We start from the raw sequence: 23810 nt of genomic DNA, 5'->3' as shown, positions 1-23810 counted from the left end.
GCTTCTCGAGCAACGAATGGGGAGGGAGGACTGATGCTCGGGTTTTATATAAAGAACCCTAAACCCTAAACCCTAAAACGTCTACAGCTCTCTCAAAACTACGGTTATCACGTACGGTTGACTTATAACTTCACAGTGCTGGCAATCTACGTAGCTCTCTCCTTCAAGCTAGGCTGTATGGTAACATGGATGTAACATGCGGCGCACGCGACCTCGTATGGGAACCAATTAAACTATGAGAATATGGTAACATGGAGAGCCTCAATCATTATGCATCTCACATGCGGCCGGCGCATGAGGGAGCCAGCTAAACGCTCTAGATCTCGTATTATACCAATCTAATAAATTTATCGAGCCAAGAAATTCGTCTTTTCTTGTTTGGAATGGCCAAAGCCTTAGCCACTAAGGCAACCAAATTTTAATACAATTACATCGGCAACAACGTTTACAGCTAGATTTTCCTTTTCTTTCAAGTGTCGCAGCCCCCCCTCTTTATTCCCCGCAAAGGGTACCTGTCTACCTGACGTCCTGCTCCTCATGTATCCCCGTAGATTGAATCCACGCAACCGTACAAAACTTTTCTATCACTGGTGTTCAGAATTGCGCTTCACGTTCATCCTGCTCTTTAGCCTCCTCGTGTCTCAAACTCTGTGATCTTGGGTATCTGCAGGGTCGAGGGACGCGAGAAAGGCAAGATACAACTACAATGCAATTTTATTTCACATATACATGATGTTAATTCAAAGTCATTCCATCGATCCCTCAAACAAATACATCGGGTTAGGTATGCCTCAACCCATGACCTTATCGAATTACTCACACATGGCGATCGGATCGTAAGAAGAAATCATCAAAGAACACACCAGGATAAAAGTTTTATTGATAATATGTCTTACAATGGCTGCCAGATGCAATACACGATTACAAGTATGGCTAACTTGTAGGTGGTTTGCTGCGGTGATGTTGATGGCGGCGGCTATGGAAATAGATGGGAAATTGGTAGGCTTCATGAATGGTTTTTCGTGCGGAGATGGAAGTTTCGGCGACGCTCTTTTGTAAATCTGCCCGACGGCCCATAGGCTCATAGGCTCAGCTTCCAATGCTATTGTTGGTACCTGCCAAGTGTGGAGATGGAAGTATCGACACTCACCATGGTTCTCCGACATTTGCCTTCTCCTCATCAAGCCATGGTGCCACGCTCCACCGAGTGCTACTGCGTCACCGGCCACGGCCCAATCAACCACGAGGGAAACACCCGCTTCTTCGAGGACCCGAAGCACACGGGCACCGCTCCATCGCTCTCTTCGAGGCCACGGCCGAAATCGAGGTCATTGACTTCCGTGATGAACTCTACGCGCTGGCGGCTTCCGTGCGCACACACACCACACACATCCCTGAAGTCCCTATTGGCCCGCTCTGCCAGCTTCATCGTCACACCCGCTACCCGATGTCATGGCGGACGGCAAAATCACTTTTCAGAACATGGTATGGAAGATTTTGTGTGTGTGCAAAAGAATGAACATATAAGATGTAACTGAAAGTGGATTATATTATGGAAGAGGGAGCACTATGTCGGAAAAATGAAAAATCGCCGCAGTCATGGCAAATGGCAAAGTCACTTTTCAATACATTTTTTTTGCAAAAAAAGATGAATATATAAGATGGTTTTGAAAGTGCATTATATTATGGAACAGAGGGAGTACTAGGTAGGAATTAAAAAAACAATTTCACAACATAATATGGAAGTTTTTATTTTTCTTTGGCAAGAGTGGACATGAAAGTGCTTCTTTCAAAGAACTATTTAGATAAATTTTGCAAATATAAATATAAATTTTAAAACATGATATTGCAGAATTATTTTGCAAACAAAAAGAGTTGGTGTATGGGGTTGAAGTGAGCGAACCCGTGGACCATGAAAGCAGGCCCAGTGGCCATCTCTCTATGGAAACCCAAGCACACATCTGGGCTACGGCTGGGGAACATTTCCCGCAGCGCACATGCCCGACGGCCCATAGGGCAGCTTCTCGGGCCAAACTCCACACCACGTCAGTGACGTCTCAACTGACGGGCCATTCTCTCCTTTCACAAAGGAGTGGGATCTGGCCTGCGCCACACGCAGGCCCAACAAGATCCATTAGCGAGCACGCGCCCACCAGCGCGCGCATCAGCAACCTGCTGTACTTTGTCGTTCCAGCAGGACGACCTTTGCCACGGGCTCGAGCCCACCAACCCCACAACGCCAACTCTTTGCCCTCCGAAGCTGGAGTGACAGGCGCGCGCTACCACGCTCAGCGAGAACGGGGGCGAGCACTGGGTTTATAAGCTGGTCCGGGTGCTGCTCGTTTAGCGAGGTGGGACTAATCGTCTGCGTGAACAGCGGGTGGGCAACGCGTCTCTTCTCCGCTGCCTACAATCCTAACAAAAATAATCAGGGTGCGGGCTTTGACCGAGTGAGCCAGCTACGTGTTGAGTGGGCTACTGGTTAAAGCCTTATCTCATCTGCGTGCGTGAGTGAAACGTAGTACGAGCGGGGTCGGGTCACTCTTCTAAAAAAAAAAAAAAGCGGGGTTGCGAGCCATGCGTGACTCTTTGCTTTTTTTGCTAAAGTGAGATCGAGATATATAACAAATAAACCAACACTTGTGGATTTAATTGATTGATGAATATATATACTTTCTCCGTTCCAAAATAAGTGTCTTAATTTTACTAATTTTAGTACAAAATTATATTAAGATTGATTCACTTATTTTGAAACGAAGGTAGTACAACTTTCCTACCAAAATATATGACATTTTTCTCTAGAAAACATCTTATATTTTGACACCGATAAAATACATGATAAAGGCACGCTCTAAGAGGCATCGATTATAGAAAAATAGAGAAAAAAAGTAATGCTTGCAAAAGGTGCGGTCATGGACACAGCTGTTCCTAATGACGGTTCACTAATTAGTACTCCCTCCGTTTCAAAATAAGTGACTTAATTTTGTACTATCTTTAGTACAAAGTTAGAATAAACTTGAGTCACTTATTTTGGGACGGAAGGAGTATGTGATAACAATTCGACATGTACTAAACTAATCCTAACACTCCTCCTTGTACATCACTGCTTCTTGAATAATCTACCATTAAAGTTTTCTTATATATTTGCCATTCATCTTGAGAAAACCTTGTATAGTCTTTAAAGTCTTCTTCAAAAACTCCGTTGGAAAAATATGAGCAGAATGGTGTAAATATGTTACTAAAACTTCTTTATACCCTGTGGGAAAAATAATAAGGAAAAAAATGCAACATATCTATATCTATATCTATACCTACTATTAAAGGGAATATGTATTCTTAGTTTGGTCCCTGATTTTAGTCCGTTTTAATCCGTTATTACGTTGCCTTCGTACGTCGTTGGTTCTTTCTTTTTTTGGTACAATTGTACGTCTCATACTGGGCCGTGTTGAGCTTGGTTTTCACGTTGCGCAACTGGTTTATGATTTGTATAAGTAGCCTCCCAATCTGTTTGTCCATAAGTGTCATATACATATCTGAAACAACTTATATGAGTACCCGAAGCTATAAATAAAGGAAAATAATCGGCTAATCCCCTCGAGGTCCCATTGATATCCTGCACGCTCGGTGGTCGTTCCTATGCCCCTGGTCCTAGGCGGCCCCGCAACAATGTGTACCGGCTAGGAGACGGGATCACGCTCTCCTCCAGCGCATCCTAGCGGCTGGGTGACGGGAGCTCACTGTCTGCTCATCCCAACGGCGTTTTGGGCGACACCGCCGAGAGGCAAGCGAGAGCCCTACTGGGTTACTCCTGCATGAGTTGGAGACCTCCGCGACTGGTCGGTCAGGTGGCCGAGCTGCACAACAGGCGGAACGGCGGAGGGAGTGGTGCAGGGTGAGGCGACGGGGGTGGCGTGAGCTCATCCTTATCCTGCAAGCGACAACTAGAATCAGCAGGGAGGTCTATGACTGGCTGGGTGGGCGGGTGATGCTAGCCTGTCCATCGGGCCGTCTCCTAAGCTGTCGCCCATGTCCTGCTCCTCTCCATGGCTTCGGCGTCCACCCTGACGGCTACGTCAACTACTTAGCGTTGTCTCCCCAAATATAAATTACCTCTGTAGATATATGGGGCTGCCTCCAAACAACACTCCCCATCCCGTCTAGCTTGCTACAGAATCCACACAGTGGTGAATAACTGAATATTGAAACGGAGTTGTTGTCACCCATGTCCTGCTCCTCTCCATGGTTTCGGCGTCCACCCCGACGGCTGCGTCGACTACTTAGCGTTGTCTCCCCAAATATAAATTACCTCCGTAGATACATGGGGCTGCCTTCAAACAGCACTCCCCATCCCGTCTAGCTTGCTACAGAATCCACACAACGGTGAATAACTGAATACTGAACCGGAGTTGCATATGTGATGTGCCTTATGCATTATTGGTGTTACGTTGTGTGAAGCGTGCTGAATTGGAGAAGCAGAGATGCATATGTACTGTATGTGTGTTTGCTTGTACGCGCCTCATGTAGTGCTGAATTCTGTATGTCATTTTTTGTCCAGGTAAGTTGAGGCACACAACAAGGACTAAGGTTGGAGAAAATAGCCGTTGTGATGTGGTAAAAAAAATATTATGTTTATTGTTAATAAATAGTTTTTTGTCCAGGTAAGTTGAGGCACACAACAAGGACTAAGGTTCGAAAAATAGTCGTTGTGATGTGGTAAAGAAAATATTATGTTTCTTGTTAATAAATGATTACAACGTATAAAAGATTTTTTTGCGAGGAGAAGATTTTTTTAAACATTTTGATGAGATGGTTGACAAGACATGAACAATTAATTAGTTGTGTATCATTAGTACCACACTAAAAATGTTTTAGTGATGTTTCCATGGATCTTGGTTAAGATCAAAGTTTGCATGAACTGAAGTTTTGCTGATACAATCATCACAAAATTTGAATGCAGCTCTGTTATTTCAGCCGTTGCAACGCACGGGCATATGTGTTAGTTACTCCTATAAAGAATACTAGAGTAGCTGTCTCCTGGGCTCTTCGAAGGCGCGAGTGCCCTCCACGCAGTCCGTTTGTTGGTGGCGTGTTGTCGAGGTCTCTCAGGTGCTCTCTGCGTTGTGTGATCTACCCGAATGACGCGCACCTAGGCGACCCGCTGGGCCACCATTATACGGTGGTTTTGGTCGTGCCCGCGTTCGCACATGATGGCGTGGTCGGACCTGCACATAGTACAAGTTTGCTGTATTTCCTTTTCCAAACCTGCATCAATCTAATATACTCCATTCTATATTGTCTGTGAAAATACCTCTAGTAGAAAACAAAAACAATATAGGATTCAACTTCACTCTTTCTCATGCCAAAATAAAAGACAAAGTGCCAACATAGCACTCAACTATCAGTTATTACTGAATTACCCTTCTTCCAAAGAAAACAAATATACCCTTGTACGTAATTTTTTTCCAACCCTATCACCACGCGCGCATCTCTCCTTCCGCTTCCCGAGCCGGCCGGCGGCGGCGCGCCGCCCCGCCGCCGCCGCTTCCCATTGACCTCCGCCTGTACTCCCGCTCTCATCTCCGCTGCTCTCCCCGCACGGCCCCCGCCCCAATCTTCTGCTCGCCCCCGCGCCGCCTATCGCCTGCAAGTTGGCTCGCCGCCACCCGCTCGACCACGCCCCCGACGACGAAGGCGCGGCGACCGCGACCTCGACCTCGACCGCCCTTGCTCTGGCGCCCTCCCTGGCTCGGCCCCCCGCGACCTCGACAGCGTCTCTTGCTGGGTCTGTTCCTCACTCTCCTTTCTTTCCTGCTGTCTCCTTACCTAGTCGCACTCACATGGCTGCAGTCTGCAGAAGTGGTCAGGCCATGAACACCAATGTGGGGTTGCTTTCTTTCAGCTTTTGTACAAAAGAAATCATGCGGCTTAAACCGGGAAAAAAAATACAACATACTACTAGTTTCTAGGCTTGGAAGTTGGAATGTGCAATGAAGAGAACTACAGGAACTACAATCATAGCAACATCAAACTCATTGCTCCAGTGTCAATGCCAATAATCTGATAATCACCGGCTGATTTCGCCCTCCCAGTAACCTAAAAATGAAAGTTCGGATGTCAAACAAAGCTCACTTTTCAGACTCGGTTACATCATCTATATCCAGATATGTTTTACTCACTGCAAGTTGAGCTGTGTACTGGCTACCGCAATGTTACCCTGCACGGGAATCCATCCCCTGAGAGCCGGCCGCCGCTTATGGAGCACGAACCATGATCCCAAATCAATGGCAAGAAATTTGACCACTCGTAAACCAGATAGAGTACAAGTTAACAATTCGACGTGCTTCTGCTTCATCTGTCTTTTCTTGGCTACTATAGCTGACACTGTATTGTTTCTGTTTCTCAGCTTATGGACAAGGCGGGTCCAAGATGGAAGAAGGGCAAAGACGGCAAGGACTTTGCAGCTCTGGCAGCAGCTCACCCCATGTCAAGCATTGTTGCTGAGCTCCAGTCCTCGCTGAAAGGCTCGAAACTTGTGGCAACTTTATCTAATCAGGGCAGGGATGCGACCCTCGGTGTGAATCTGCAGCAAGCTACACTACTTAACCGTGCTGCCTTTGGCCGGGCGCTGGATAATGCCGAAGCAGGGAAACAGTGGTTCCAGCTGGGGGCTGAGGAGGTCTTCTATCTTTACCATGGTTTGAAGTGCATCTCAGTGTCAGAGAGCAAGAAGCTGTTGAGTGAAGGGGAGCTGTGGGATCACTTATGCTCTGCATCAGAGTCATTTCCCGAGATGTACAAGGCATACTCGCATCTCAGATCGAAGAACTGGGTGGTGCGGTCAGGTTTGCAGTATGGCGCAGATTTTGTAGCTTACCGTCATCATCCAGCGCTCGTCCACTCAGAGTTTGCTGTGGTTGTAGTTCCAGAAGGAGTGGAGTTCGGCGGTAGGTGTGGCCGCCTCAAGGTGTGGTCTGACCTTCTGTGCGCACTCCGAGCCTCTGGCAGTGTGGCCAAGACATTGCTGGTTCTGACAGTCTCCAGCAGTATTTGTGAACTGAGCTCCCCAGACTGTTTAGAACAACTGGTTGTTCATGAGAGAACAATTACTAGGTGGATAGCCCAGCAGTGCCGTGAGCAGCGATGTGAACCGTCCAGAGAAGAACCAAATAACGAAGAACAGGATCACACAAGAGAAACAGTAGTTTTCAATTATTGGGGTGTAATACTAGGCTTCACAGTTCTTTCTAGCTTACTTGTATACAAGCTGAGATTCTGACAATAAAGCTAAATATTTCTCTGTACTCCTATTGGTGTGCATTTTCGAAAGATTTCTACAAATGGTGCATACATAGCCACATACATATATCCATACAACTGTATCTGACTGCAGAGCTCTGGACTGGCATTTTCTGTGCCTTTAGAAACCTCTGAATGACCACCGCACTCCAGTGTATTGAAGAAAAGAGGTACACCAGATACATTTTCTTATTTGCAGACTTTTTTCCTTATATACTTTCAGTGTTTAGTACTTGAACACATTCAGGCCTTAAGTATACATTTAATAAACATCAGAGTCGATATCTACTGTATTGAAGAACTGAAGGTACAATGTCTGTAAAGGATGTATGATCATAGACAGAGGTGGCAACATGAAGTCTGTTAATACACATATTATATCATATTATTATTATGTATATATATTCAACAATTTGACTTGATCTGTCTCTGAATTGATAGATCCGCATACAGTAAATAATTTAATCGCCATAATTAGAGATCATTATGTGATCTTAAAGCACAACTGTGGAAATAACAGCATGCACAATGGTAGCTATTCATTCTTTCTTCCTATTTGAGGCTCCCGCCTTTAGGTGCGCATTGGCAATTCTATCTGGTAATTCACTGTGTGGTTCTTCCATATACCACTCTCGAGGTACTTCTCATATAAGCTAGCTTCTCCATCATAGTTCACTGAAAGAACTGCTGTGCTCCTTGTCCCATAGAGCCCCTTTGCAAAAACAGAAACATGTGAAAAAATGTAAATAAATCTAGCATTGCAGTATCGATATAGGCTTCTGTACTAGAACAACTACGTGTTACTTTAGTGGTTAAGAGCTATAATTTTTCAGATAATTCAACTCTGAATGTACTTGTAAACTGCAATCAAGTCAAAGATTTTATGCTCACTTCGTCAGTTTGCACCTCGATGAAGATGGAGCTCAGACCGTGCTCCCAGTTGGGATCACAACCGGTGTTTGGCAGCCTATCTTTATCGGCCCTCGTCGTGTCAGTCATTAGTCTGTCAGCTATATCCTTCGCTTCAACTTCATCATCACCATGCTTCCTTATAAACTCCCTGAAGTTTTTACCAAGGCGAATTGCCTACAAGCAATATATGCAATGATGAAAAATTATCTGCACTGCGTTCCTTGGCACATTATAGTATACTGAATGGTCCCTGAGACAGAGTGGCTTGCAATCATGTGCTATCTACTCCTGTCTTGCTGCTTGTACATGCAGTGCTATTAATCGAGTTAAATGCACTGCCCTCTATAACTACGGAAGTACTTGAAAGGCTTTCATGTTGCTTTCTCACATCTTTTCCAGCTCAAAAGTCTCCTTTAGGATTCTTAGTGCAGTACAAGTAAAATCAACAAAGGACTCCTCATTGGACATTCTAGCTATTGGACATGGAGTAGTTCTGTTACCTTCTGCCAAGGGCTGTCTAGCCTTGCATTGGACAACACATGGAGTCCTGGTGAGACGAGCTGAATCGTCGCAGGCTGCCCCTTTGGCCGGTTTGACACATAAACCATGACATTCCTGGTTAGATCAGCTAGTATAAGGTTGAAGCCATTGTACTCATCAGCTTCTTTTGCCACTTCAGTTGCAACCTCCAGCGGGCTCTTGTTGCCCTGCACAATACAGATTCTGCGGTTCATGCTTATGTTTGGAGCAAGATAATTCGACGCTGATTGTGCTCACCCTTAGTGCAATCATATGCATGTTTTAAACTGTAAAACCATGAATTCATGAATTATCCTATGAATGCTTATTTTTTGACGGACGGCAGCAGTTTAACAATTGTAATAGTAGCAGCTAAAAATATTTTAAAAGGTAAAGTTTTAGTTTCTAAAAATGGGATTTTATGTCTTTGTCTTGATGTAAGCAATCTCTGTACCAATCACCATCAGTACTCAGAAGAATGGAATAAACACTAGACAGATAGCGACTTTCAGCACATAAAAAAGATTCTGACAGGAAAGCATAGTACAAAACACCAACTCTGTTTGTACAAATGAAACATATCTTTCTTATCATGTGCATATCTCCTACATTGATAACCACCAACTTGAGTTTTGATTTACCTGCAGGAACCTGAGGGGCAGGTCTCCCCTAGTGCGTGCGCCAGGCATCGCATCAGGCTCGAGCACATTGGTCAGGAAGGCAAGTCTGCCATCTTTGGTGCTCCCCATCCATGTTCCTCCACCAAGTACATCCCTGCCACCAAGAATCTTCATTGAGCCCTCCCCCCACCATCCTACTGCCTTTGTAGGCCTGCAATTCATGAAGAACAGCTGATGAACATATAACATTGTTATTCTGCAACTAGAATTTCCGATGTGGCCGAGTGAAGGAAGTGAGCAGTAGCATTAGGATCTGAATGTTTGCATGAAATACGGTTTGTGATTCATGGGGCTGTCATCTGGGAGCATGTAATTCAGGAGGGAAGGGCCAAACTCCAAAACGAATCCGAAATACCGTAAGGATCAGTGGTACCAAATGAACAATCCTGTACCTGCTATGGAACTCATCTCTGTTGAGCAGAAGCAGGAGCTGATGCTGTGGGTGAGCCTGCCAAATCCATGCAGCGATACACATGGCTTCAGGTGTTCCTTCTTGCTTCTAAATAATCCACTTGTTTCGCAACCGTGCGCCTTGTGTGTTTGTGTATGTTTACCTGATACTTCTCCCCGTACACGCCTTTGTATTTATAGGAAGAAGGCTGAAGGGGAGAGAGAAGAGGAGCGGAGCCCACAGAGAGCCTTACATTATTTGCCTGCAACAAACCAGGTGCTCTGCAGTCTGTTATTCTTCTGTCAGAGAATTCCATCCTGCTCACTTACCAAGCTATTACCTGGCATCTCTGGTCCTGAGGGTCCCCTACTTACCACTAACTTCTTCCCTACAGGTACCCTTGACTTGTGTGATAGTGGGGAAATATTTAGTATTTTCTTTCGGGATAACTCCCAGTTTGGCCCATCCTCTTGGCTCAGAATGGGGACAGCATCTACCACGATTAACGCCAACTCTATCACTTTTAGTGCTTGCTTGGAGATGCAAGTTTGATGCTCTTTTCCTGTAGGTTGCTGTTCTATTATTTCTGGGGACAGAAGCAAAAGGCACGTGAATCGCTATTAGGGTAGAGATTCATACAATGAGTGATCAGCAGGCAGATCTGCAAAAAAAAAATCTGTAGATTCTGGAGAATGATCTTGCTGATCCATATCTTAATGCAGGTGAGATCTTGACTGGATCACTCTCCTGTACTGGACTGGAATCGGATATACACAAGTGGTAAACAACGGCCTGGTCTTTCCAAGCACATGACTCTGCGCCGTTGCGTATTGAAACCCGCCTACCTGTATCCTGTGGGTAGTTGGCTTTGATGGTTCCACACGTGTCACTCCAGGAAAACAACACGCCTTTCAGGTATACATCATCTGTCCTATCTGCTTCCAGGCAAGTCAATTTTGTCTTCCTGTGCAGCAACATACTTTTCTTCTTTGCCTTGCTCATGCAGTCATGCTTATCATGTCGTGAGATAGACATGTCAAGTGGAGTAATTAAAAAGGGTAAAAAATTGCTGATTCGTAGCACCCAGAATACCAAGATAGCACATACGCTGTGGTTTAGGATTTGCAGAGGGGTCATATGTTATGTCCACCTGGTATGACAAGTTGTCTAATTTTCTACTGTTGAAAGGGGAAGGAAAACCAGTAACTTTCTGGTCACGGTATAGGTAGGTGGTTTATATCTCCTTATGATAACATTCAGGTCATCATACTCTTAATTATCCATTACATCACTGCCTTCTAGAGCTGACATGAACTGGATGTCATACCAAACAAAGTCTCGGAAGATTGTTGGCCACTATTATGCACTGAACTTCACTGCTTATCTGCGCCCTCCCAGTTTTACCACAAGTAGTAACGAGATATTTGGCTGCTGCACCTTTAATTAAGTGTAGTTGTCCTTGATGCTTAGCTTCATTTAGCTTTGTAGTATGACTAATGTGTATTTTTGTTGGTGTTAGGACGATGATACCCAGCATTTGGTAAGGACGGTCGAATCAGGTAAGTTGCTGACTCTCACTAATTCAGTCTAAGCAGACAACTTCATCCTGTTTGGTGGGGAGGCACTTTCAGAGCCTTCTTATGCAGTGGTGGTTGCTCATGGAATCATCAGCGTGTAACAGGCTGCAAGAGCCTAGGAGGTAGTCTGGCCCCATTTTCGGTGCACACTTGGTAGTTGTCAGTGCTACACATGCTACAATAATGGAGGCATGCACCTGCTCATTTTTGACATGCAATTGCTTGAATAAAAAAGGAACATTTATTATGGGTCAGCAAAATTAGAAGGATAATCGCACAAGGTGCCCACATAGGCTGGGGGGGTCACTCAACCTACAATGTCGGCTGCCCAATTACTCTCTCACCATGCCTATGCCATTATGCATATGTATGGTACTACTGCCCCTTGGCTGCCAATTGCTAACTGCTACATTTCTTGCCAACTCTCGTGCGCCCTTAGTTATTGCCACCATAACAATAATGCTCGCTGCTCTAACGTGCGGGCGTACGCATATGGGCGGCTATGATGAACGCCGTGCAAATCAATTCCATGGAAACAAAGGTGGGGATGGAGGAAAAAGTTGGTGAGACCTCTGCTCTTCCTGCAACCAGAAACACCATGATTTTGCTGCTGCTTGTCATCTTGTTACTTATGCTTCTGTTTTTGTACCCAGGTTTGAGTACTTTTTTATCAGCTTGAGATTCTCGTGTTTACTATATAATGATGAGTTGGTGAGACCGCTGCCCTGCTCTTCCTGCGGCAGTGACACTGGTGGAAAAAAGGTCTTTAGTCCCGGCTGTGCAACCAGGACTAAATATGCGCGACTAAAGACCCCCCCTTTAGTCGCGCCTCTTACGAACCGCGACTAAAGGCTTTAGTCCCGGTTCTTGTGGCTGACCGGAACTAAAGGCCCGGCCTTTAGTCCCGGTTCTCGTGGCTAACCGGGACTAAAGGCCTCCTCCGCAGGTTTAAACCTGGTTTTTTTGCGAATTTTTTTTTATTTTTTTATTTTCAAATTTATGAATTATTTTAACCTCTAATCTCTAATCACCACCCCTCATCACTGCTCAATTTATCCTCTAATCTCTAATCACCCCTCATCATTCCAAATCATCTAACTTCCCGGACGGTCACCCATCCTCTCACTACTCCAGCCTGAGCACGCTTAACTTCCGGGTTCTATTCTCCCTCGTTTCCAAGTCTGCACATGTTGTTTTCCTGACAATAGTAAGACGTCAATCGTATTAACCCTCAGGAATTTAGCTTGAGCATGAAGTGACACATTTCACTGTTTGAGTTTGAAACTATTGTTTTAAAAAACAATAATTATTTAGTAACACTAATATTTCTGGAATAATTAGTTTGACCATTGTTTGACCACAGTTTGGCCACAGTTTGACCAGATTTGACCAAAATTAAAAAAACTGAAATAATTATTTAGTAACACTAATATTCTAGAATAATTAGTTTGACCATTGTTTGACCACAGTTTGACCACAATTTGAATTTTTTTGCCTCTCCAGATCTTAAAAGCCCCGTATCTTTTTTTCTGTTAGGTTTTTGAGGATTTTGAAAATGTTTAACGGGGTTCCCCCAGTTAAATTCGGATGTAACTTTTCGAGTAGATGATTTTTCATATAAAAAACTTTTTCATCCGAGTTCGTACGCAAAAGTTATGCCCATTTTAAGAATTTCCAGAGAGATTTTGCAAATAAAGTCGAAATTCATATTTGTTAATTTTCCCAACAACTAGACCACATATCACATGGGAAACTTATTTTATTTTATTTTTTTGACATTTTCATCATTTTCTTTTGTTTTTTCTAAAACTGAAAAGGCGATGGGGGGGGGGGGTAGAGTTTGAAAATGAGGCCTCAAATCCCTTTAGTCCCGGTTGGTCTGGCCAACCGCGACTAAAGGTTCGGGCCATTAGTCGCGGTTGGCCAGGCCAACCGGGACTAAAGGTCTAACCTTTAGTCCCGGTTGGCCTGGCCAACCGCGACTAAAGGCCTTCGGGCCAGCCTGAGGACCTTTAGTCCCGGTTGGCCAGGCCAACCGGGACTAAAGCCCCTCCCGTCCGCCAGCGCGCGCTGGGCCCAGATAGTTGGTCGCGGGCCTCCTCCCGAACCGCGACTAAAGACCCCTTTAGTCGCGGTTCGATTATTTTGGGGACTAATGGGGGCGTATGGAAGCCTCTTTTTCTACTAGTGTGATGATTTTGCTGCTTCTTGTCATCTTGTTACTTGTGCATGTGCTTTTGTACCCAGGTTTGAGTACTTGTATTTTCAGCTTGAGATTCTTGTTGTTACTATTTTATGATTGATTGTGTGGTACTCTGGTGGTTAAAATTACTATTTGTTACGGTAGAGGAATCACTAGAATCTTGAGGTCAAAGGTCAAAGTTGCGTTTATGAGAGAGTTACAGTGAGTTGTAGCTGAACATGGAGCAAGTATAATTAAAGCTGCAATATATTTCCTGTTTGGAAATAAATAGATTACAGTGTTCCTGTTTTTTTCTGTAAATTTAGTATATATTCCTTTTTTTAAATGCTCCTGAGTGTTGAAAATGTTGAAAAGGCCATGCTGGGCCCAGTTAACATTAGCCTATCTGGCCCATAATTGACCAACGAAATGGGCTTTGGCTACAGTGGTGTCCAGATAGCCAAAGCCCATTGTAGCCAAGGATGCATCTGATGCCAAGGGCTAAATGGGCTTTGGCTACAAAGCCTAAAGGGATCAAACTTTTTTAGAAAAAAGGCAAGGATGCATCTGAAACTAAATTTCACATGGAAACATGCCAAGATAAGAGACAAAAAGAAGGTAGCGATGCGACGAAAATAGTAATTACATACTTCAAAATTTTGCAAACAATGGTTTATCCTCTTGTATTAAGTTATCTAAACTAATTCAGTGTCGACGGCGATCTGTTGGCGACTTCCTTGTCGGCATTGGCGAACCTAAAGTTAAAGGCCTCTAGCTCCTCAAATTGACGAGCTCTTACCTATCAAAAGGGCCACTCACAATTTATTTTGATGGTATAAACCGAAACAACTAGCAATCTAGCATCGGTTTAGTCAATAATATAAAACATGAAGAGACACTGAAACATAAGCTCATGCTACTCACATGACATTACTAAAAATAACAATTACCCTCTTCATTAGCACACTCATATGCATGTTATGACTATTACTAGTGTTGGCTGTTAACATATTTTATGGAGTCACAAAATTATATACATACCTCAAAACGGCCTCCTGGTTTTTCTTTATTGCCCTGAAAAGAAGAAGGGGCGCTTGTAAGTGGTGAGCATTGAGAACCAAGACATGGAATTTAACTGCTGAGAAAAACTGGACAAATAATACCTCGCCTTGGAGCGTGGGAACTGCACGATGGACCACGTACTGCGTGTCTACGACGCCGATTTGCTCTTCAGGATCCTGCCAATTTCAAATGAGAGGTATGAATCAATATGTGAAACCAAATGCTGTTAGGCATATCTACACAAACATATATTTTGAGTCGCTGCTCAAAAATGAGATAATGCTTATTACATCGACGCATCTCCAGAAATAGGAGTCGATAGGCCATTCATGGACCAGGTCATTCTGCAGGCAAACACATCGTCCCTCCTTGAGATCACACAAGCCCAGAAATGTCAGTCCTGTGCTCCAATCATGCATACATACCTGGATCATGTGCCACACGCATCTCCAGGCATCCCTCGAGAACACCGGCGCCATTACCTCCACAAACCTGTATCCATGCTTGCATCTTCACTTTCGAAACGAAAAATCGCAAACGAGAATGAGTGGTTCTGGAGTGGGGTTACGTACCCGCTGCAGGGCCGCTTGTGCACGTCCCAGCAATGCTCACCCCCTGCATCTGTCCTGTTCATCCATGGCATTGCAGACAACCCAAATTCAGACTATGCTAACATGTTTGCCTAGGCACGTACCCCCTCCGTTCCATAATATAAGATCTTATTACATCGGATATGAGGGAGTACTACGCATCATCATGGCGGCGCGCTTACTTGTGCATCTCGCTGCCGTTTTCTCCTGGCGGTGATGCCGTACATCGGCGCCGGCCCCTTGGTTGCATCCAGCCCCGGCTGCGAGATCTCCAGCCCGTGCCTCCTCACGAGGTCAAGGTACCTGAAACCATGCATCCACAACCTACCTCTTCATCATCACCCACCACATATATTCAGAGCTTGGGGAAAAGCATATATAGCTAGAGGTAGACATACGGTTCTGCAGCGAAGTTGTCGACGCCGAGGTCCTCGTCCCACACGAACACGTAGTCGTAGGGTGCCACCACGCTCGGGTGCAGGAACCTCTTGGCGAACCACCTTCCTTGTTAGTATTGTTTTCAGGCCAAAAAGTGGGAAGATTGTCAGTGAACTTAGAAATTCAGAGAGTGTGGGGAGTGTACAGTGCAGACAGTAGTTAAATGTTCGTACCATTTGGTCTGCTTCCTGGCGCTGACATGGGCGACCTTCTTCGACCACGCGAACTCTTCGTCCCACTCCGTCGTGCGGCCATCATAGTGGAACAGCACAACATCGAAGCTATCGGAGAACTGCATCATTGGTCATTTGATCGATGGTCATTTGTCGGAGAACTGCATCATTGGTCATTTGATCGATGGTCATTTGTCGGAGAACTGCATCATTGGTCATTTGATCGATGGTCATTTGTCGGAGAACTGCATCATTGGTCATTTGATCGATGGTCATTTGTCGGAGAACTGCATCATTGGTCATTTGATCGATGGTCATTTGTCGGAGAACTGCATCATTGGTCATTTGATCGATGGTCATTGCTCAGAGTCAGACTAGTGATGGTCATTTGATCGAAGTTCTACATCCGGAACACTGTCTAGTGCTTCTTTCTTTACCTTGTGGACAGTTGCATTGACGTTGGCTCTCTCGCCGTACCCTACCGCGAGCGCGAGGAGGTACTTGCCAGTCGCGCTGTCCTGCGCACAGCGCACCGTATGATCAAATGAAACGATGAATTAAAGATGAAATGCAACAAGATCAGACAGAGCAAAGGGTGAACTCTGTCAGGTTGTTCAGAGATGGGAACTAAACACGAAAGGCAAGACGAAGACGTAGCTCTCTCGGGGATCCCCAGAGCCGGCGCAGGTGAAGATCAGACTCTGCGACGACGATTCGCAGCGGCAGCCGCCTGTCTGCACCTTCAAATTTTGTCGCCGCGACCTGTACAATCTCGAGATACATTGATCAACAGACCATTTTGTTACTTAGCTGGGACGAAGTTAAGCTGGATCGTTCAGAAAGTTGAGAAACTCTTCAATGTACCGGTGCTGAACCGGTGGCATCTGTTCCTGAACGGCGCCCCCCATAGTCTGCCCAGCGTGCTGCCTTGACTGAAGCTGCAGTTCGTGGTGCTCCAAGGCAGGATGCCACACTGAAGCTGCATGTAAGAGTCCCCAGGAAGGGAACATGCCATTCATTATCTATTCAGATCAAATACCAGCTCACAGAGCCTCAGAGTCGATACAGAATGAACTAGCAATGCTTATGCCTACCTTTGGTGTGATGTCCACAGGAAAGGAAATGCCGACGAGGAATAGCGCCGTCAGGACCGGCCTTGCTTTCATTTTCATCCTCGGTTGCTCAATGTACACGTGTATGTGTGTATTCACAACGGGGAAACCACCGGAGAAGATGGATTGATCGATGGATGGATGCTGGGTGGCAAACAAAGACACAGGAAAGAACACAAAGAACCTCAATTGTGTGTCCGTGATGTGAAGGTAGCTAGCTAGCTAGGGTGCGGTGGAGAAGAAGACTAGCTTCGTTCAGGGGAATGGAGAAGAAGACTTTAAAATTAGCATCCATCGAACCTACAGGATGATTGCAACATACTGACACACTTAATTAGCATTGAGACTTGAGAGGCGTAAGTTTGACTTGCGCATGCACTCACCCAAGTGCAGCACACTGATACACTTCGTTTAGACGTGGGCGCGCGGCGCTCTCCTCTCCACCCAGTCCAGACGCCACCTTTTATATTGGATTGAACGGAAGAAAATCGAGGAGTTTGCCGGGGGAGATCCATCAACGCAGCATGATGCATTTGGTTTGACGGAAGAAATGGTTTATTATAGGGGTTGGGTTATCTCTATCTGCAACAACAAAGTTTTTTTTTTGGCCATCTGTAACAAAATAACAAAGTTAGGACATCAAATATTTTTGCTCTTTCGCTAGATGTATGTAATAAGTTTCCTGAAAATTAAATCTGGGTCTCTCGATCTTTTGACCGTTGATTGATGTTTCAAGATTCGTGCTCCTTTTTTTCTGCCATGTGATGTGTCTTGTTTTGGGCTGGAAATTTTTGACTGACCTCTTTATTTTGGGTCTGTCAATTCCTTAACAGGCTGGCCCATTAACCCGTGCGACCCAACAAGCTCTGTGTAGCCCAGCTGATGACCTAGCCCTCCCTCTCTCCCTTTGTTTTTTCTGTTTATGCGTTTCTATTTTTTATTTTTCTTTCTTAGTCTTTTCTATTTATTTTTATTTTGTGGTTTGAGTGTGAACACATACACACAGATACTGTACAATGTGTGCAAAAATTGCAATGCTGTATGATTATTCTTTTGCCTACCGAAAAGTGCAATTTTGTGTATTGCTAGCGAATTCACGCTATATATGTTTCTTTTTGCAGGGAATGTTTAGAGTTGCCAATATTTGGCAAAATGTTGATTCATTTCCATTTCGTCAAATTACGAGCACTCAATATGTCCCCTTTTTTAGCAAAGGTCTCGTCAAAATTTTCTATGAATCTTACAGATACATGGTAGTAATTCTATAGGTTTTATATATACTTTTGAGTATTATGTAACCATTTCATCTTTTGTTTGAAGACGTCCGGACACGATGGCATCACAGGCTCTTCTTCATGCTCGACACATTCGGGCCATGTGGGGGAAGATTTTTAGTTGGATTAACATATGAATAAAGTGCCCGAAGCCGGTTCTCGTTTTCTGGTGTTTTGTGTTTTCAGGCAAGATAAGTATTTTGTACTAACAAGAAAATACGAGGATAGGTTTCTAGTAAAAAAAACCAGAAGGACCCAACCACCAGGCCTTAGGTGCCCGAGGGGAGCCAGCTCCCTTCCTATAAAAACTATATTGATTAATGAGAAAATAATAATTACATTCCAAAATTTTGGCTGATAAAAACTAGGGTTTATCCTCTTGAAATCAATTATGTAAACTAGTTTAGTGTTGATGGCGATCTGTTGGCGAGTTCCTTGTCCGCATTGGCAAACCTAGAGTTAAAGGCCTCCAGCTCCTCAAATTGACGCGCTCTTACCTATCATAAGCGGCACACACAGTTATTTTGAAGGTAAAGTTGAAAGTAGCAGCATATGTTTAGTCATTTAGTATAAAAGCAGGAGAAGACCTTCAATCTCAAGCTAAAGCTACAAATACGACATTATTAAACATAACAATAACCCTCTTCAGTAACACATCATATGCATCTTAACTAAGACTAGTACTGATAGTTTGCGTATTTTATAGAGATGCAAAAACGATATAGGTACCTCAAAACGGCCTCCTGTCTTTTCTTTGTCGCCCTGAAGAAGAAGAAGAAGAAGAGAATTAAGTTGCGAGAGTATTAAAATGAGCATAAGAAACAGTGCAATAATTTTTTTGGCATTGAAGCTTAAACTGACAAGAAACACCAGACAACCACCTCGCCCTGGAGCGTCGGGACTGCATGATGGACAACATACTGCGCGTCTACGACGCCTATCTGCTCTTCGGGATCCTGCCAGATTCAAATGAGAAAAAAAATCAATATGTACATCAAAATGTTGTTAGGTACTCCTATATGTATTCATGATATATTCTCATATGCTGCTGCTTGTTAATTGGACTATATATGCTTACATCGACACATCTCCAGAAATAGGAGTCGATAGGCCATCCATGGACAAGGTCATTCTGCAGCCAAACACATTGTCCTTCCTTTAAGATCAGACAAGCCAAAAATCTCAATCATGTACACCCATCATACACACCTGGATCATGTGCCACACGCATCTCCACGCGTCCCTCGAGAAGACCGGCGCCATCATCTCCACGAACCTGCATCCGTGCTTGAATCTTCAGTTTCAAAATGGAAAATCGCAAACAAAAATGACACTGGAGTGAAGAATTCGGTTAGTCAGTTACCCGCTGCAGGGCCGCTTGTGCACGTCCCAGCAGTGCTCGCCCCCTGCATCTGTCCTGTTCGTCCATGGCATGGCAGTGGCACACAGCCCAAATTCAGACTGTGCTAGCATGTTGCCTAGAAATGTACTTACTATGCATCATCATGGAAGGCATGCTTACTTGTGCATCTCGCTGCCGTTTTTCCTGGCGGTGATGTCGTACATCGGCGCCGACCCCTCGGTCATGTCCAGCCCCGGCTGCGAGATCTCCAGCCCGTGCCTCCTCACGATGTCCAGGTACCTGCATCCAACCAGTGCATCCACAACCTACATGTTCATCATCATCACCATCCACAATATATATTCAGAGCTCAGAGGAAAGCATACAGCTAGAGGGGGACGTACGGTTCCGCGGCGAAGTTGTCGACGCCGAGGTCCTCGTCCCACACGAACACGTAGTCATAGGGCGCCACGATGCTCGGGTGCAGGAACCTCTTGGCGAACCACCTTCATCAGTCATCATTATGTTATTCAGGTAAATATGTCTGAAGATTGTCAGAGGACTGAAGTTTCCAACTGAACTTGGCTGAAACGGAACCCCTAAGTTTGAGCACAATTTGACAAATGTGTGACAAAGGTCTGAATCCTATCTGAATTTGGCTCGAAATCATGTGCCACCGGGAACATGTTGGTACATACTTAGTAATGGAAATGAGAAAACACTTGACTGAAAGAAAGTCTCCTGAGTCATGTTACCATTTGGTTTGCTTCCTGGCACTGACATGAGCGACCTCCTTGGACCACTCGAACTCTTCGTCCCACTCCGTCGTGCGGCCGTCGTAGTGGAACAGCACGATGTCGAAGTTGTCCGAGAACTGCAAGTGCCATTTGATTATCATTGTCAGACAAGTGATGACCATGGAAGTTGTACATCTGAAACACTGAAAGTCTAGTGCTTATTTACCTTGTGAACAGTTGCATTGACGTTGGCCCTCTCGCCATACCCTACCGCGAGCGCGAGGAGGTACTTGCCAGTCGCGCTGTCCTGCGCATCACATGATGAAACCATGAATTCAAGATGAAATGCAACAAGATCCAATCTGACAGAGCGAAGAATGAACTCTCTCGGGGAGGTTGTTCAGAGATGGAAACCTCTCTCGGGGACCCCCAGAGCCGGCGCAGGTGAAGATCAGACTCCGGGACAACGATCCCCGGAGGCAGCCGCGTCTCCGAGCCTTGAGGTTTTGCTGCTGCAACCTCTACAGTCTACACCATACATTGATCAATAGACCATTTAAATTTAGCTGGGACGAAGTACAACTGGACAATTCAGAAACTCAATGTACCGGCGCTGAACTGGTGGCATTTGGGGAACCATTGTTGCTATTCCTGAACGGCGCCCCCCATAGTCTGCCAAGCGTGCTGCTGTGCCCCCCATAGTCCCCCCATAAGCTGCAGTTCATAGCGCCACCGCTGCTGCTCCAAGGCAGGATGCCACACTGAAGCTGCATATGTAGCACCATATATAGTCCCAGTAAGACAACATACTGTACATTTTCTCAGATCAAATCAGGTCAGACTCAGTACAGAGTCAATACGGAACTAGTAATGTTATTGTTTACCTTTGGTGTGATGTCCACAGGAAAAGAAATGCCGACCAAGAACCCGATCGCCGCTGCGAACAGCGCCGTCAGGACCGGGCTTGCTTTCACGTTCATCCCCGGTCACTCTATGTACATATGTGTATGTATATTCACCACGGAAAAACCACCGGAGAAGATGGATGGATGGATGGATGCTGGGTGACACAAGAAATAACACGAAGAACCTGAATGCTGTGTTGTGATGTGAAGGAGGAGCAGAGCAGAGGAGGTAGCTAGGGTGGGATGGAGAAGAAGACTAGCTTTGTTCAGGGGAATGGAGAAGAAGACTTCAAAATTAGCATCGATCGAACCTAAGCATGCATCGAGACTCGAGAGGCGTGAGTTTGACTTGTACACTGACCCAAGTGCATGCTGACACACTTGGCTTCGTTCAAGTAACGGGAACGTGGGCGCGCTCTCCCATGGCTCTCAAAAACTTCCCCACCCAGTCTAGACGACACCTTTTATATTGGATGGAATGGAAGCAAATCGAGGAGTCTGCCGGCGGAGATCGATCAACGAAGCATGATGCATTTGGTTTGACTGCAACATAGTATTGATGCAAGCGAACGGTGCCCATGATTGTCGCTATACATTATCAATCGTTCTTTCTATCTCTTGAGAACTTTTCCTATTCTTCGCTAGGCATGGCTTCGGTCTTGTATGACTTGGCTATTTGCTACCGTGTTTCTTTGTGTGTGTTGGCTGTGTGCATCGCCAGGTGTAGCTAATTATAATTGTATCCCTCGATGCTATATTTTGAGTAAGTAAAACCACCCTTTATAAAAAAAAGGTTATCTGCAAGGACCCTGATAAGTGCCGAACGTCAGGCACGAGCACTTCGCAACTCCAGACGTTTTTTATGGCAAGTTTAGTTACGCTAGGATGGCAACTTTAGTTAGCAAGCATGACAACTTCGTTCTTCAGTTTATCTTTTGACAAAAACTTGTCGAGTGTCACCGAAAATTGCCATCCTTGCGGGACTGGAATTGCTATCGAAAAACGTCAGGGCCGGAGTGCCACGCGCCTGACATGTGGCACTTATCATTTGGAGTCTGCAAACATTTGGTAGGACATCAAATATGTTTGTTTAGTTGCATGGGTTAAACGACCAATTCTTTTTTTTCTCTAGTCAAAGATGGGGGTGATTAGGGCATCTTCAACGGGACCCTAACATAGTACCCCCCCCCCCCCCCCCCTTCCTTTTGTTGGCATGACAAAAACAATTAAAATGAGCTCAAACAAAAAGAAGCGTTCAATAATGAAAGTTCTCCGTACCATGCAACTTTGGTTTTTGGATCATTTTTATCTGAGGTCATATGCAATCTTGGAACCAAAATAATATGTTGTTGGAGTGAACTCTGGAGATGGCCAGACTGTCCGACCTAACATCCTCCAAAAACAAAACGTTGTAACTAAAATGACTTCAAATACAAGAAGTGTTCAATATGAAGATTCTCCATACCGTCAAAACGAGCAACTTTGTTTTTTTGGCTCACTTTCATCCAAGGTCGTATGCAACCTCCGAAACCAAAACAATACGCTGCTAGAGTAATATCTGGAGAGGGCAGGACCGTCCAACCTAACGTCGTCCAAAGTCAAAAATGTCATTGCCCATGGGAAAAATCTGTAGTTCCTAGCTCCAAAATAAACATTTTTATAGATAGAAGTATTATTGTAAAAGAGTTAACGAATTTTCAAATTGTTCATTTTTAAAATATATGTTTTAAAATTTTAACAATTTTAAAAAAATATTGAACAATTTATTAAAACATGATCTAAATTATAAATTAGTTCAATTTAAAAAGTTCAAAAAATATTCAAGATTCTAAAAAGTAATAAAATATTAATCATGATTTAAAAAATATTTTCATTAATTAGAAAAATGTCCATGCATTAATAGAAAATACATGAAAAAGTAAAATTTAAAGGAGTAAATAAATTAAAAATAAAAGACAGAAAAAATAAAAAAGGAAACCATCGAAAACCATAGAGAAATAAAATAAAATAAAATAATGGAAAAAAAATGTGGTAGAAACTTATGCTCGCACGGCGAACAACTAGGCTAGATGGGCTCGTCCGCTATGCAGGTGTTGATGCGTTGTAACAACAATTCGTCGAATCGATTGGCGAAGAATAGGAATTTCTACTTTCTTTTGCTCCCCCAACGCACCTTGACGGCCCTTTTAAGCTACAAATGGGCCCAAATCACAACTATTTTCTTCTTTTTCTGAATTCTAGTTACACACCAATATGCACAATTTGGGACAGTCGATCTCTTTAAGGCTCTCATTTGAATCGCCATCTTAAAATAAGTTTTATTCTTTAATTCAGGCGTTTTTTGGCGTATTGATTTTTTATGGATATTTTTGGGTGTATTGGTTAGTTGAAAGCATCATGTTTTTTTGGAATAACGGGAAGCAGTAGCATTCTACTGAATAGAAAACAAGCTTGAAGAGAGATGAGCGGCGGGGGGGGGGGGGGGGGGGGGGGGGTTATCTTACAAGAATTTTGAATTTTCGAAGAGTTGTCCTTTAGAGGAAAATTAAGGATGTATCTAACCACTTAAATTTCTCACACACAACTTCTACCTCTGTTTCAAAATAATTGAAGTTCTGGA

The 23810-nt window shown here is 44.3% G+C and overlaps 4 protein-coding genes across 5 annotated transcripts; 1 reads left to right on the top strand and 3 right to left on the bottom strand.

Annotated features, from left to right (window-relative positions):
- The first annotated feature begins 5458 nt into the window (after positions 1-5458).
- LOC109736754 (probable tRNA-splicing endonuclease subunit Sen2) lies at positions 5459-7301 on the top strand. The gene is made up of 2 exons (XM_020295962.3): positions 5459-5782; positions 6404-7301. The coding sequence occupies exon 2, from the start codon at positions 6407-6409 to the stop codon at positions 7274-7276; it is 870 nt and encodes a 289-aa protein (XP_020151551.1). The 5' UTR covers positions 5459-5782; positions 6404-6406; the 3' UTR covers positions 7277-7301.
- A 354-nt stretch (positions 7302-7655) lies between these two features.
- On the bottom strand, positions 7656-9983 carry LOC109736755 (uncharacterized). The gene is made up of 5 exons (XM_020295963.3): positions 9800-9983; positions 9369-9558; positions 8709-8915; positions 8188-8382; positions 7656-8008 (listed from the first exon to the last, which is right to left on the bottom strand). Exons 1-5 carry the CDS (start codon positions 9880-9882, stop codon positions 7868-7870), a joined length of 816 nt encoding a protein of 271 aa, XP_020151552.1. The 5' UTR covers positions 9883-9983; the 3' UTR covers positions 7656-7867.
- A 4274-nt stretch (positions 9984-14257) lies between these two features.
- On the bottom strand, positions 14258-16992 carry LOC109736763 (uncharacterized). The gene is made up of 9 exons (XM_045231629.1): positions 16868-16992; positions 16685-16799; positions 16454-16582; positions 16258-16320; positions 15821-15939; positions 15608-15709; positions 15392-15512; positions 14721-14795; positions 14258-14356 (listed from the first exon to the last, which is right to left on the bottom strand). Exons 1-9 carry the CDS (start codon positions 16990-16992, stop codon positions 14258-14260), a joined length of 948 nt encoding a protein of 315 aa, XP_045087564.1.
- Positions 16993-18502: 1510 nt separating this feature from the next.
- LOC109736764 (uncharacterized) lies at positions 18503-21527 on the bottom strand. 2 transcript variants are annotated; one of them, XM_040395249.2, is made up of 13 exons: positions 21170-21527; positions 20894-21052; positions 20700-20813; positions 20512-20592; positions 20304-20422; positions 19953-20054; positions 19729-19848; positions 19570-19623; positions 19416-19482; positions 19285-19338; positions 19068-19162; positions 18936-18968; positions 18503-18703 (listed from the first exon to the last, which is right to left on the bottom strand). In XM_040395249.2, exons 1-13 carry the CDS (start codon positions 21263-21265, stop codon positions 18700-18702), a joined length of 1098 nt encoding a protein of 365 aa, XP_040251183.1. In that variant the 5' UTR covers positions 21266-21527; the 3' UTR covers positions 18503-18699. The 2 variants fall into 2 exon arrangements, with proteins under 2 accessions (XP_040251183.1, XP_020151560.1); XM_020295971.4 differs by having other exon boundaries at positions 19088-19162; positions 21170-21522.
- Between the last annotated feature and the right edge of the window lie 2283 nt (positions 21528-23810).

This window comes from Aegilops tauschii, chromosome 7 (assembly GCF_002575655.3).
Source record: "Aegilops tauschii subsp. strangulata cultivar AL8/78 chromosome 7, Aet v6.0, whole genome shotgun sequence".
Taxonomy (NCBI): Eukaryota; Viridiplantae; Streptophyta; class Magnoliopsida; order Poales; family Poaceae; genus Aegilops; species Aegilops tauschii.
This window is presented reverse-complemented; position numbering and strand designations above follow the sequence as displayed.

Bases quoted from the DNA above. Each gene is read 5' to 3' on its own strand.
- LOC109736755 (XM_020295963.3), bottom strand. From the start codon at position 9,882: ATGTGTATCGCTGCATGGATTTGGCAGGCTCACCCACAGCATCAGCTC. The intron at 9,559-9,799 runs GTACAGGATTGT...CATGAATTGCAG, and splicing joins AGAGATGAGTTCCATAGCAG to GCCTACAAAGGCAGTAGGAT. The intron at 8,009-8,187 runs GTGAGCATAAAA...GTTTTTGCAAAG, and splicing joins TCGAGGTGCAAACTGACGAA to GGGCTCTATGGGACAAGGAG.
- LOC109736754 (XM_020295962.3), top strand. From the start codon at position 6,407: ATGGACAAGGCGGGTCCAAGATGGAAGAAGGGCAAAGACGGCAAGGAC.
- LOC109736764 (XM_020295971.4), bottom strand. From the start codon at position 21,265: ATGAACGTGAAAGCAAGCCCGGTCCTGACGGCGCTGTTCGCAGCGGCG. The intron at 21,053-21,169 runs GTAAACAATAAC...CTACATATGCAG, and splicing joins CTGTGGACATCACACCAAAG to CTTCAGTGTGGCATCCTGCC. The intron at 19,483-19,569 runs GTAACTGACTAA...GCACGGATGCAG, and splicing joins CACAAGCGGCCCTGCAGCGG to GTTCGTGGAGATGATGGCGC.
- LOC109736763 (XM_045231629.1), bottom strand. From the start codon at position 16,992: ATGAAAATGAAAGCAAGGCCGGTCCTGACGGCGCTATTCCTCGTCGGC. The intron at 16,583-16,684 runs GTACATTGAAGA...GAGATTGTACAG, and splicing joins ATGCCACCGGTTCAGCACCG to GTCGCGGCGACAAAATTTGA. The intron at 15,513-15,607 runs GTATGTCTACCT...GCATGGTTTCAG, and splicing joins GACAACTTCGCTGCAGAACC to GTACCTTGACCTCGTGAGGA.